General features: G+C 36.8%; 1 protein-coding gene across 3 annotated transcripts; it reads right to left on the bottom strand.

The window, feature by feature from the left end:
* Positions 1-260: 260 nt before the first annotated feature.
* On the bottom strand, positions 261-13,800 carry sh3gl1b (SH3-domain GRB2-like 1b). 3 transcript variants are annotated; one of them, XM_055049833.1, is made up of 10 exons: positions 13,415-13,800; positions 9,433-9,501; positions 8,816-8,888; positions 8,593-8,736; positions 8,187-8,320; positions 7,935-8,093; positions 5,837-5,940; positions 5,546-5,679; positions 5,035-5,082; positions 261-2,765 (listed from the first exon to the last, which is right to left on the bottom strand). In XM_055049833.1, the coding sequence occupies exons 1-10, from the start codon at positions 13,457-13,459 to the stop codon at positions 2,572-2,574; spliced, it is 1,104 nt and encodes a 367-aa protein (XP_054905808.1). In that variant the 5' UTR covers positions 13,460-13,800; the 3' UTR covers positions 261-2,571. The 3 variants fall into 3 exon arrangements, with proteins under 3 accessions (XP_054905808.1, XP_054905791.1, XP_054905799.1); XM_055049816.1 differs by lacking the exon at positions 5,035-5,082 and having other exon boundaries at positions 13,415-13,798; XM_055049824.1 differs by lacking the exons at positions 261-2,765; positions 5,035-5,082 and adding an exon at positions 5,345-5,433 and having other exon boundaries at positions 13,415-13,799.
* Positions 13,801-14,248: the final 448 nt, after the last annotated feature.

Here is a 14,248-nt window from a genome sequence, read left to right on the forward strand (position 1 = left end):
TTATTTTGTAAAAATTGGCCCAAATAACTTGCACCTGTAATTGCTATACTTTTTTTGTTTTTAATTACTCGAAAGTTTAACACAAAAATACTCACTAAAATAGAAAATCTGAAAAAAGATCAATAATTGTAGTTGGAGCATGACAAGATAATTTGGTTTAAGGGATTTGAATACCTTTGCTGAGCACAATTAATGTCTGAATTCAAAATGAAAAACTTGATATTTTCCTCTTGACTTGATTCAAACATAAAAATTCAACATTTACTTTTTTTGACTTTTATTTTCTGTAAGAAGTTGGTAAACAGGAAATAAGAAGGAAGCACATACAAATATTGTGATAAAAAAAATATTGCAGGTAAAATCTGTATGCGTAACAAAAAGTAAATTAAATCTAGGGTACATACAAGGTGTAATATAGGTCTACATGCAATGATTATTTGAAATGCTTTAAGGTCTCTTATATAAAAAATAACACTATAGATTCATTTATTGCAGTTTAAGGAGGATGTAAGACTGGTTAAACAATTACATAGCCCTTTAAGAAATTAAGTGACTTAAAACAGAAAACAAAGATTTGAATATATTAAAAAGATAGAAAACAGTTTCCATGGATCTACTGATGAAATATTTGATCAGTCTGAACATGTCCAGGAAATTGCCTGTAGTGTCATCAGTGTGCAGAAACGTGCACACATACATGCACACATAAAAGTGCCAACGGGTAGAAACGAAAGCAATACAATTCATTACAACTTCTGAGTAAACGCGTAAGATTTGGTTGCTCTTAGTTCCCCTTTTGCTCTCCAAAGGCACTATCACATGCATGCTGGACTCTTGACTAATAACGTTATCATTACAGCACCTTTCATGTCTGTTAGCCTTGAACTACATACAAACATTGAGACATAGCATGGTCAGAGATGTAAACGTATTGGATGAGGACCACACACAGTGACGGAAGAGTCAGGCAGCTGAATTGAGATGAAAGGGACGAAATAAGACACAAAACGCTGAAAATGATTAAAAAGCACAGAACTGACACAATTAGAACTCCACAGACAACCTTTACAATTCAGAGATAAATCGTTTGGCAACAATTTGTGGCTTAAATTCATCCAGGCGGACAGCGGTTTAAAACCATGCCGATTCTCTCGGATGTTTTCCCTTTTAAATATTTCTCATTCTCACACACCGAGCTGTGAATGTTGGGTAAGACTTCACCGGCGGATCTGGACGGTTCAGAACAAGAAGCCAGCCCTGTTTGAACAGTCAGCCAGAGACAATAACACATCTATCATGTCCAACTTACAGAATAACAGGTTCAGACTATGATCGGATTCACATTATCTGAGACATGAGGACAGACAGAAAAAGCAGTTAGTGGTGAATATAAAAGACTAGCTCGCTGCCAGCAGCGTCATCTATTCAGCCACTGTATTATGTTACGTGGTGCCAAGAACAGGGCTCAAAAAGGCCTTATAAAGGGGGAAAAAATGTTGAACATGCTTCAATAAGAAGGTCAAAAACTACACAAATACATGCCTGTGTTATAGGATTATTGGCGGAACAACCATTTAAAATGAATGTTTCTATTGCATTTTTACACTTTTTGGCTCTGCCTCCTTATTTAAACAAACTGACAAAAAGGTGCAACCTCTGCATTTACCTTTGGGTCTGTGTAAAATGATAGAGAATGTCTGTAATATGTTAATCTCTTCTGAAGCCCAAGGTGCAGTTACATTTCCTCGCACGCAACGTTAACCAGTCAGATTCCTGAAAATGGTGAAGGCATCACAACGGAAACACTGAAAACAAAGATAACTACTGTTAAATATGTTGGCTGCTGAACAGCCATTTGAAATTAACAAATAAACAAAAACAAAAAAAAATGAAGTAAGGCCAAATTTTTAAAACAGTCCAAATATGATTATTTGCCAACAAGCTTCTTTTTGTTACACAGCTACTGCAACAATATTTATTTATGGGTAATGTCAATTTAGTGGAGGTGGAAGTAATTTTCTGTCAGGCCAGAAGGTGGCGTCAAGGCTTGCACTGCAATACTCTGACGGAATCGCAAATATTTTCTGTTTTGCAATTATACTCTTCAGTCAAGTTCTCATGAGAGTCAGTGTGAAGTTGGAGCTACAAAGCTACTCTATTGTTAGGTTGACCACCTACCTGAGTCACAGAGACTGTTGTCGGATCTGTCAATCCACCTATGATTATAAGGGAACTTAAAATCATTTCTGTCACCTATTTGTGATGAAAATTTATTACTCATCTTTTTGTCAACAGTTAGTCCCCAGAAAATTCTTGTTTACTGTCAGATGCACGATAAAAATGTTTTGTCTCAGTCCTAGTCTGGCTGCTTTTTTTCTTTTCTGTGGAAAACGTTGGTGTTCTGCTTTGATATCACATCTGGATCTTGTGTTTACAAAAAGTGCTCACTCCTGGTGATGGCGATGAAGCTCAAAGTGAAAATGAAACCCTTGTGGACTATCTCATGTCTTCACTCGTCTTCTTCACCACACTGTTCACACGTCTCAACTTCTCTTAGCATTTTTGTTTGTTTTAGTGTGGCAATGGAACGAGGACCTCCACGTAGTTGAGAGGGAAGAATCCCGACTGGCCATTTATCATGCCCTCATACCAGTTTTCATCAATTTGATTGGTCAGGATGATGATGTCGCCTTCGTGGAAGCCCAGCTCTCCCTCATTCTCTGGCTCGAAGTCGTACAGGGCCTTACAGCTCGGCTGCTCTGGGGCTGGTAGGGACGGAGAAGAAGAAAAGATGAGAATAGCAGAGAAAAACAACGGTCCCAAATCAAATCCAGTAATGAAAGAATTGAGTCACGCAGCACATCTTTAGCAGGAAACTTAAACGTTTGATGTTAGTGTAACATTAACACAGCCTTCAAACAAGTTAAGGGGATCTGCCAGGAAAAATCTCTGAGTATAAACATCCCTGAAAACCAGATTTCTGCCCCTGTTCTCTTTACTTTCTCTCTCTTGTCTCTGACCTCATGCAGATCAGCAGAGATTTTCACACAGACAAACCGGGCTTTTTTTTGCAGCTGAACAATTTTCTCATTGTATCACGTTCGCACAACATGCTGCCGGGCAGGCTAGAGACGGGGAGAGTTTGGTCACACACTCGTTCACTCAATACAATATCATCAGCTCACGGGCAGAAAAATAACATTTAATGCAAAAGAATACAGACAACTTTAGGGAGGTGTTAACACATTTTCAATAACAAACATGGGGGACAATATTATAGGTGTCTTAACTCAACCGTTTAAAAAAAGAAAAAAAAAAATGGGATCAGCTTTGAAAATATTTGTAAATATTCAATCCTAAATGGGAAAAGTTAATACATTGCTAGATATGACAGATCATCTTTCGGCATGTAAGTTATTACACAATTAGATCCTAAAACCTACATATATAAAAAATAAAATTGTCATACGTAGAAATAGATGTGTATTTTGGCAAGATTAAATCTAAACTTTTAACCAAGCGGTTGAGTTTTTCAACTGTCTGGCATCAACGAACAGACAGCCTGTCTGCTGCAGAGCGAGAAGTCGGCTTGCTTTGGAGTAGCTTTCTAGGTTACAGAACATCACAGCAGAGCTCACATGTAGCTCCAAATTTTGAGGGAGAAATTTAATCCTGATGTGGCAGCAGATGGGTTTGCTCAGAGGAACAGCGAAAACAGAGCAAATCTCTAGTTGACATGGAAACAAAAACAATCGGATCCCTGCAATTCTCGTTTATTATGATTATTATTATCATAGCATTTTCAGTATGTGCAATATCACAATCTGGGTACAGCATTTGAGCTACAACATTTCAGGCACTCTTCTTGCCAATAATGCATTTTTCCACTGGGGAAATCTTTTATTGTCCACAGCTGATCTAGAGCTTGGTGACCAGCATGCAAAAGTTTAAAGAGCGGTAAAGAAATGATGACTAGAGGGGGGAGGAACATCTGCATTGCAATCAAAATTGTCATCGCAATTTTAAACAATGACATTACGCATTTATGTTGTCCTAAACTCGTGCAATCATAATTCTTTTCACCAATTTTGTAAAGACCTCACTTACTAATTTTACTCAATTCCAATGTTTCTTTAAAAATTACAAACCAAACTAGCCTTTTTCCCCCTACATGAACAGTAAAATGAAACGAGTTTCTCAGAAACAGCTCAAAGACAAATATTTCTCTTTTTAAACTATCCTTACTCTTTGTGCAACAAATAAACCAAACTACCAAAAATTACAGGATACAAAAAAACTGTGTGATCATCACAGCCTCAGCTTTATTCTTCTTTGTTCAGAAGTACAGCATTTTGGAAAACATCCACTTTTATGAGCTGTATTCAAACAAAATAACAGAAGTATCCAACTTTTTATTTGTGAAGAGAAAAGCTCTGAAGTAGTGTTACGTGTTGGCTGGTTAATCCTTTCAATCATTAATTTTAACTACAGAGTAGCCTCACACAGCCTTCCTGTCATAAGGAACTATTTATATTAATCGCCTTCTTTTTATATGCTTGGCTTCACGCAGCAGTCTGTGTCACAGCTCTGATGTTATAAAAACAGAGGACAAATATTCAGATAGAAATGGTAATGCAGCATTGATATATTACATGCAAAACTAAGCAGCGGCAAGAGTAAGAAGAGATCTTTGGTAAATTTTAACCATTTTTTTCCCTGAAATATCCTAAAATCAGACAGCAATATTTTTTAAAATTGAGAGTTAACATTATTAGAACAAAGGTAGGTAATTAGATCTATAAAATGTAATGAAAATCACACTTTGAAGTCTAGTTTGGCATCCAAAGGATAGGATGAGAGATTAAAGCAAAACCATACAGTTGCTAAACAAGACACATAAAGAATACACACCACACAAAGAAGCATCTATTTCCTGAAAATCTAATCAGAATTTCACTCATACACACACACACACATACACACACTAATGCATCATTCCAAGGCTGCAACTTGGACACATAGTCGGTGACTCACACAATCCTAGCTTCCGAAAGGACAATGTTGCAGAGAGAAAGGACTGTTCTGCTGATGTCACAGGAAAAGAGGAACAAGGTCAGTGGGAGAAAGGCCAGCCAGATAACAGGGTGGGCCAGAGTCACCAATTGCTCACACTGACATTGGTCAACAGCTAAGTGATGTCACTTCAGCATCCAAAAAGTCAAACATTCATAAAAGCCTTCATCAGACTAGAGGAGTAGAGGAATTTCTCTATTTTTTTTTCCCCTCATGGTACTTATTAGTTGCAGTTGTTGAGTAATCATGTTGGCAACATACAGTGTTCCTGTAAGATTTCAGGGAACTTTATTGAAGACACAATGCTCTGACGCAATCATCTATTTGACTTTATCGAAACAGCTGGATGCCTTGTTGTTTCTGGAAGTTTGAGAAAGCAGATCTTATTACATATCTAACCAGTCACATTTCACAGAGGTTTTGAAATCTGAAGAGTGCAATAAATTTATTGATTTTGTAATCTGTGTCTTACCTGAGTTGCGGGAGGGAGGTGGTGCCATTGAAGATGTATAACCTCCATTGGAGTGGTTGTTCTCTCCGAAGTCAAAGATAGGTTTGGGTTTAGGTATGTACTCTCGTCTTGGCCGAGACTGAGCTTCAGTCATCCTGTTTGAAATGACATTGGAAACAATCCTTATAAATGAATTAGCTTAAATTCACTGTGCAGATTTGGAGTGTCTCAGAGCAGAGACAACAGTCACTTGACGAAAACGTGTCGTTTTGGCTTTGTGCGCGCATCTTTTGATTTGATTTCTGCACCAACCTCTCTTGCAGTTTATCGGAGAGCTCCTCCAGCACTTGGACGGCTTGTTTGTGATACTGAAGTTGAGACTCAACGAGAGATGAAAGCTGGCTCACCTGCTCTATCTGCACACACACAAACATGTCATAAAAGACATGCAGACTCCTGTTTCTGAGTTTATGCAATAGGATGTCATTTTAAGAGATAAACAGACCAAACTTGAAAACAATAGGTTCAAAAGCAACAGCATCTTCCCACATTCAGAACAGAATTAGATCCAGACAAATGTAAGCTAATGTTATCTTGGACATCTATTTTTATGTGGGTATTTTTTCTTTGCAGAAGGAGAAGTGTTTATGTAGCAAATGCTGCAAACCAGCATATTAATAGCCAAAACTAACTTGCAATGGCAGGCCTATGATTATTTCCATTCATACAAGGAGCAGAGCAACTTTAAGCAAATGTTACAATATCAATTATGTATGTAGTACAAGGTGCTGAAACCAAAAATGATGCATTTTTTGAATGTCATTCAAATCATTACACTATTAATTGCAACAAAATATGTTCCAGTTTTTAAGAGGTTAGGATAACGTCGTAGGAGGTCTGAAGATCAAAACTGAACTTTTAGCAAACAAGATTACTAATACAGACGTTGTAAAACATTCCCACACCCTGACAGACAGAAAGCTGAAATTAGAGTCCCAATCACAGCATTTTCCAAGAATCACCTGGTATCCTAATTTCTGTTATTGGTGTAACGTTTGTGATTTTGCGGAAAACACACTCATACGTGCATTTTGTAGTGCTAACGTTGTTATTAGCTGAAAAGTTTGCAGATTGAATTAAGAGGAAAAAAGACAATGAGCTAAAACGCAGAAATAATATTTGAGGAAATCAGATTTCTATAGCAAGAAAGAACCAAGAGAAGCTGTGGTGGGTAAAACAAAGGAAGAAAGAAAAGTGCAGACAGATTGTTTTGAAGACTTGGTGACTACAGAAATATAACTAAATCTTCCTAGAGCTAGTATGTTTGGACTGGTCCCTTAAATAGAAGGTTACCAGCTCGCAGGAGGTTCTGTTTAGAGCAATAAGCACAGAAAAATTGGGAGATAAATGTGACATGTAACACAACTTTTTGTGTGTGTGCTCATCTTTTTTCAGAACATATCCATGTATTTATTGCCCAGATTTACTTAATTTCAGTGAAAAAGCTATGAAAGTGTTAAATACTAATAAAAGCCTCAATGTACCATAAATCACAAGCTTGTCTCGATAGATGGTGGTGCTGTATACTTCTGTATATTCGTAGGCGGCTTCATAATAAAAAAAGAAAATCGGCCCCAAACGCACTGCAGCGTTAGTTATGTAGGACAAAAATCAGAACACTAATGTAGGGCATAAATTGTGTGGTGTGTTATTTGGCTGCACTTCAAAGCTACCAATTTTTCAAGCATACGGATAATTTTGATTTGGTGAATATTATTGTTACATGAAATTGAGACTCAGTGTGAACAAAAACCTAATCTTAAATGACTGATTTGGAGACTTAACAAAATACATGATATATAATATCGCATGACTGGACTCCTTAAATTCAGCCATTTACAAGTCTTAAGTATTTGACTCTTCCAAGTGTTGTGACCGTGCCCGATAGGTTAAATGATCACAGGTGAACCACTAAATGCTATAGTTTGTCTATGTGTATAGTGGGTGTGTTTGGTTAAGTTTTATAGATCTAATGAGCAGAGTTTATGTTTGCCCTGTGGGTGTGTTTGACAAAACACCATAAGGGACAGAAAGAAAAATACAAACTTTCACAGAGTAGCAAATGATCTGATGACATAAATAAAGTTCAAGTTTCCATGAACCAGGTAAATTATACACAGTAAATACCAAAGTACAATAAGTAAACAACATAATGATATAAACATTTCTGTGAGAAGCCAAAACTATGCTACTTCAACAAGTAATTTGAGAAACTTGAGTAGAAGGATGACTAAAATAGGTAAATAAAAAAGCTCAGAAAAAAAAAAACCCAATTAAACTTCTGGATGTAGTTACAAGCTCTGATGTATTAAAAATAAAACCAGACGGTTTAACTGTGGGAAGTGCTTACATCAGTCTCCAACAGGTTGTACATGCTGGTCTCAGCCACTTCCTTTGACTCATGAAACTTCTCCAGAGCCTGTCGAACTTCCTCATCTGGAATCTTGCCCTGACGCTTCTTCTTGTAGTCGTAATCCAGCCGACGGCCTTCAAGCTTCTTCAGATGATGCTGAATGGGGTCACAGTTACAGCTTAGTTGCCTGTGCTATTTGTCAGAAGAACTTTTTAAATGTAATATTTCATATCAAAAGTACATTTTTACCTGAATCTCTCTAAGGTCCTTGTCACACAGACTTTGTAATGGATCAATAAAGTTCTGTTTTACATCGATGTCTAGAGAGTCCTTCACTTCTGCTAACCGCTTCATGGCCTCTCCTACATCCACTAGAGCAGCCCCTGGATCACAAAGATATTTAAGAGTCAAACATAATTTGTAATATTATATGACAAACACTCAGTTCAACCTTTAAGGCGTAAATAAATTAATGCATGGATGTGAAATAGTTCGAATAGACAAAAAGAACCTGATATACATTGTGTGAATAGCTTCCAAGCAACTCGCAAAAGAACATTTAATAACCAGATGCATCTACTTGGAACACTATAAAGTTACAATAAAATACTGCTGAGGATTCACAACAAAAAACAAGGACATCTACACATCTCACCAAAGTTAGTGTCTTCTCCGAGTTCCCTTCCATACTTGGCCATGCACTCTCCTAGCAGGCCTTCAGCCTGAGGATAGCCTGGATTCTTCACCTGACCACGGATCTTTGACATGGTGTTCAACATGGACAGTTTTGCCCGTGATGCTTTAGAGGTAAAATGAAGAAGAAATTACTCAAATTACAATTTCATAGATAGATCAATGGCAGCAGTTTTATTTCAAACCTGGGTTGGGCTGAAGGTACTCCGATGTTTTGGAGATCACCTCCGCTACTGCTTTACTGGTCACATCAACTTTCTGCAAAACACAGCAGGCAAAAAACATCATGTTGCATCTGTACTTTGGCAAATTCGACATGGAGATAAGGAAATAATCTTTACTTAGATCTATCCAAATGCTAATTATGCTACTAACAAGAGTAATGTTTGCACTGATACATGACCTCCAAAGTTATTTTTTCTAAGAAGTTGTTTTTTTGTTTTTTCAGAGCATGCTGGATATCTGGGAAGAATCACCAAATGTTTCTGATTTTTTTTCTATTATGTCCTTAAACTGCTTGTTGTGTCTTGAAAACGGAACGTTATGAGCAAAAGAGCACAGATTCCATTAACAAGGTAGAAATTGTGTTTAATGCAAAAGTTATGTTGACCATTTTTATTTTTTTACATTTTCAGTCCAATTGACAATTACACTTTATGGACTTTTCCATTTTGTCTAAAGCCTAAACTTCAAAAACCAAAGAAAAAATCAAACTTTTGCATTTAATGTCCTATTTTTCCCATAAAAAAGTATAATATCTGCTTGTGTACTGTGTAAAATCATTCTGTGACATATTTCATACCCGTTCCAGGTCTCTGAAGTCATCATCTAGTTTGGTTCCTTCTGCGCCACCAACTTTCTCACTAACCATCTACAGGGGAGAAAGAAAGAGTGACGGGAAACAAAGGATGAGACGTGACAATTTTAGTGCAAATTTAGTATCACTACATTTGTGACTTTGATCTGAGAGGAAAAAAAGCGGAAGTGCATTATGAATATCCAAATAGTGGCTTTGCAATATTTGCATCAGTGATGCAGTTCAGCGTCTGAAACCTTTTATCGGTGTAACAAAACCCGTGAAGCAAAATGACTTGTGTAAAAAAAAAGGAAAAAGGAGTCTCTGACCAGTTAACTTAGATACTTTTATCTCTAACATGTAGCATCTTAAAGACACTCTCTTATGATTCTCTTTAAATACATTATAAAACAACGTAAAAGTCTAAAACAGAAATAAAAGCCTCAGCTACAGACAACTGTGTCCAAATTTCCCCTGATACATCACTCTTTTGTTTTATATTTCTGATCTGTTCAGCAAAAATCCACCCCAAAATACTCCTTGTAGTTTGCATCACTTTCTGCAATAAATCTACATCACAATACATTTTAAAACAGTGCAAAACACACAAACAGCTGCTTGCAACAGATCTTTTACTCTTTTCACCACACCAATGTTAACTTTAAAATTTCCTCTCCTACAGGAAACATTTCTAGCTGTACAAATACTAAAGTCAAGCTGAGGCTGTGAACAGGAAATATAACTCTGAACAACACCTGTACTCAGCACAATGTGGTTTACATTTTCCATAGCATTAGAGTAAATGTAACACAGGCAAAAATAAAATAAAAACAAAAATATTCTTACCTATTGCTAAAAATATATACAAAGAAAAACTGTTTAAGTTCCATTTGGATTTCAAAGTTTTCCTTGAAGTAAATGTTTTCAATAGAATCTACCATGCAGTATTTTAAGATGTGAACAAACTCTTGTATAGAATGGTGTAATGTAAACATCCAGTTCATAGTTTAAGAGGTTATGTTCATTTTCTTAGCTTTAATGTAATCATCTCTTACAGAGAGCCAAACGTTTGGCTTATTCATCTACTATGCAACTCAAAGTTGTGACCTCTGTGTGATAACTGAACAAATATTTAAAACTTTCAGCTCTGGTCACATGGTTTAACATTGTTCTTTAAAATTTTTTCCACCTTAAATTTTAGAAATACTTTTCAAAACAAGAGTGCCCTATGCTGATATCTTCAATCTGCACCGCTATTATGCATCTGCTGTGTGCAGGCAGCACATGAGGGGAGTTCAATTATTACTCATATGCAAACAAAAGCCGTAAAATGCAGCATAAAAATTCTATTGTTAGCGTTTTGGTATAAACGAACCAAAGAGCTACAAAGAGAGATTAGTGTCTAACAGAGACCTTTTTTCATCTTCATAATTGTGTTTTATCCAAATACTTCTTTCTCCCTTATCACAAAGCTTTGATCAAATTTTCTTTCTTTTCTCTGTTGACAAAGCCTGCAAAGCTGATTTCTACAGAGAGAGCTGACACACCAGGAAAACCAAAACACCTTCAGTGGCTTAAAGCTCACAAACAACAATCTAAGGAAATAACTTCAGCATGCATGATGATATTCACGTTGAAGTTATGATATGCAAAACAAGGAGTATGGAGTGCAGAATACAAAAACAAAATAGGAGCGCAGGAGCGGTGGATTAAAATCAGACTTTTAAAGTCGATGCTAAAAATGATAGAGCTTTGCGAACATAGCACCTGAGAAAACTAGATGTCAAGAGGAAATTACTCAGCTGACCACATGTTAAAAAGCTCTGGTGTGTCCAGGCACACAGCAGCATTTCAGGTTGAAAGAAAGCTGACGTCCATTCCTTCGGTAGGCTTTCTGCACTCTGGTAAAAACATCAGCCTTCTAAAATGTTTAAGTCAGGGCCATTCCGCTAGTGGAAAATAAGATGTAGTTATTGTGGTATTTTTCATGGGCTGTGAAACCAGGTCATTTTCAGCTCTCAGAAAAGTCTCCGGTTTCAGTCAGAGCTGCAACCATGGACGGCGCCATTGTTTTGACCGGTGTGTCGATAAGAGACCAAGGCTGTATCTGTCTCAACGTTATCTGTGTGGAGGACATTTACAGTCAGTCTCACCTCATGAAGAAATTTGCTCATCAGTAAATACACAAATTAACTAAGTAGACCTTTCCATCGCCTTTCCATTTGGATAATACGCAGTTATAAAATATGTTCAATATGTTGAGAATATTGAAGACCTCTTCACTATTCTCAATATTTGCATAATCTGCAAAAACGTATCATCATGACTGCCCTGCATCTGTAGCATCACACTATAACCTGCACCTGTCAGGAATGATTAAAGACAACAAAAAGCAATCTGAGGGTTATGTTACAAATATCATTCCTGCAAACCAACTTAATCCCAAATCAGATCCACACACCACTCACTAATCTAGACTAATCCTTCCAGACTGAACAGTGGTTTAGTATGATCGGCATCACAATTCAAAGAATACAGAAATTGCAATGTGTGTGCCACTCTTTTGTGACTCATCATGGCCACTCACATTTATACAAAAAAATTCAATGTAATGCAACAAAAATTACAGTTTTGGTCAGGTTAACGTGGGAATCATTAAATCTGAGAAACCAAAATGATTCACTGTCAAATCTTAAAACCTGTCATACAAAAATACTCTAAGCTTTATGTGTATCAACAATTTTATACTCTGTGACAAATTACTTCTTGTGTTTAACCAGTATTACCCTGTAACATATTTATTTATTAGAATTTTCAACCAGTATATCATTTCACCCTTGAGAGACATTTCAGGGTTAATATTTATTGTTTAATAAAAAGGCAGAGACAGCGAAAGACGAACGAAAATAAAACAACCTGTAAGCACATACATAATTTCCACAGCCAACTTTCCTCCTGTGAATAAAATCTGAGCTATGTGGAGTGTTATTGCCTCGCACTGAGTTTTGGCAAGAAAAGCCGCTGCAATGCAGTGAAATAAAGAGAAAGCACACACTGTCCACCTTCCCTTCGCTGCATCCGTCCTTTGGATCAATTCTCATGCACGGACCTACTTTATCTCTTTTTTTCTGCTGATCATTTGCACTACAGCATTCACTACAGCTGTCCTACACAACAGCCGCTAAATCACAATATTTTCCCTTTACTACAGGGATCTGGTTTTGTTCCTGACAGGAAGTTGGAGCAGAAACCAAATGTCTTTCCTGCTTAGATCAGCAGGGGTAGGGAAAACAGACAAAAAAAAAATTTTTAAACAGTCTCCTCCCATGACTGGGAGAGATGCCCCAAATTAAAAACATTCACATTAAAGCTGAGACAAGAAAACAAACGTAGATTTTCACTATGTGTACTGGAAGGAAAAGCAGGTTTTCAAACATACTAACCAGGATTGAAAATGAGATATTTGTGTTTTGAATATGATGATACATTCGAGAAAATGTTGTACTACTTAAAAAGCAGTTATAAAATCACATTTTCATTGGTCAACCCTTAAGAGTTACGCTGCTTTTTTTTACGATGTTGTTTTCTCTTTTTACAACATGACTCTTCCTTCAGCAAACACATCCAAGATTCCCCAGTTTGGATACCTACACAAACTAAATTGTTGTAGTTTGTAAAAAATATATATATATATATATATTTATATATACATATATTTACAGGGCAGATTTCAGATTTACAACGCGTTATTCACCAGTTATTTACGTCCACTTGACGTCTGAGTGACTTTTATCAAATTTACGGTAAAATAAAGTGAGCAAATGAAAAGTAATTGCAACATTTTCACCCACTACAACAACAAGTTGTCAAAAACATCCACCGTTATCTAAACGAAGCGGCGTTTAGCTTCACTTTGTTTGTTAGCTCGGAATGCTACATGCATTTTAGCTAGCTGCTAACGGTAACGGTTAGAAAAGTTTTTGCAAACCTGACTGGCTTTATAAAACTGCTTCTTCAAACCCGCCACAGACATGTTGAGACCCGGCTGTCGTCTGCCCTTCTACTGTTGGAGGTGTACACAGGTCACAGTGTAGGAAAAAAAAAGTTAACGTTACAGTTAGTCAGAAAATGGGCCAGTGCAGAAAAAAAAAGAAAAAAAAAAAGCTAACGCTTTCTGGGGGAATCATAGGTCTGCCGATCCGTCACTCCAAGACGGGACACGCCAACTGACCACGTCCACAGTGAGAGTGGGTGCTGCCGCTGTCACAGAGAGCGGGGCAGAAACAATAAAAAAAAGAAAAGAAATGAAAAAAATTATAATTTAATAATCTGAACTGGCAGGCTGCTTTTACATCGTCTCTAAGTCTCTGGCAAACACTAAAAATATTTATTTGACTGCGTAAATGTCGGCGACGCAATGTTCTCAATAAATGAAACCACAATGCCCTCTGCTGGATACACGAGGAAGCACCAGGGAACACTATGATACACTAAAAACACTATAATAATAATAATAATAATAATAATAATAATAATAATAATAATAATAATAATAATAATAATAATAATCATCATCATCATTATTATTATTGTGATTATTATGATTATTGGGGCCTGCCCATAGCAATGCATAAGGAGAGCAGTGACTGACTTGCAATTTAAAATTGCCAATCTCAAGCTCAATGAAAACTTCAAAATAAAAGCCTTAAGATTTGTTTGTGGCTAATGCAGTGCCACTGGCGCTGCAATGATATTAGCTTGCATGATCTTTTTCCCTCCGGTTAGGGCTCTGCCTTGCGCAGCAAGGCAGAGCATTAACATC

This window comes from Poeciliopsis prolifica, unplaced genomic scaffold, assembly GCF_027474105.1.
Source record: "Poeciliopsis prolifica strain line A6 unplaced genomic scaffold, Auburn_PproV2 SCAFFOLD002, whole genome shotgun sequence".
Classification (NCBI taxonomy): domain Eukaryota; kingdom Metazoa; phylum Chordata; class Actinopteri; order Cyprinodontiformes; family Poeciliidae; genus Poeciliopsis; species Poeciliopsis prolifica.

Excerpts from the sequence above, each read along its gene's own strand:
- sh3gl1b (XM_055049833.1), bottom strand. The coding sequence starts at position 13,459 with ATGTCTGTGGCGGGTTTGAAGAAGCAGTTTTATAAAGCCAGTCAG. Across the intron at positions 8,321-8,592 it reads CGGAGAAGACACTAACTTTG|GGGCTGCTCTAGTGGATGTA; the intron begins GTGAGATGTGTA and ends TTTGTGATCCAG. Across the intron at positions 2,766-5,034 it reads CTTTCGGAAGCTAGGATTGT|CCCCAGAGCAGCCGAGCTGT; the intron begins GTGAGTCACCGA and ends CGTCCCTACCAG.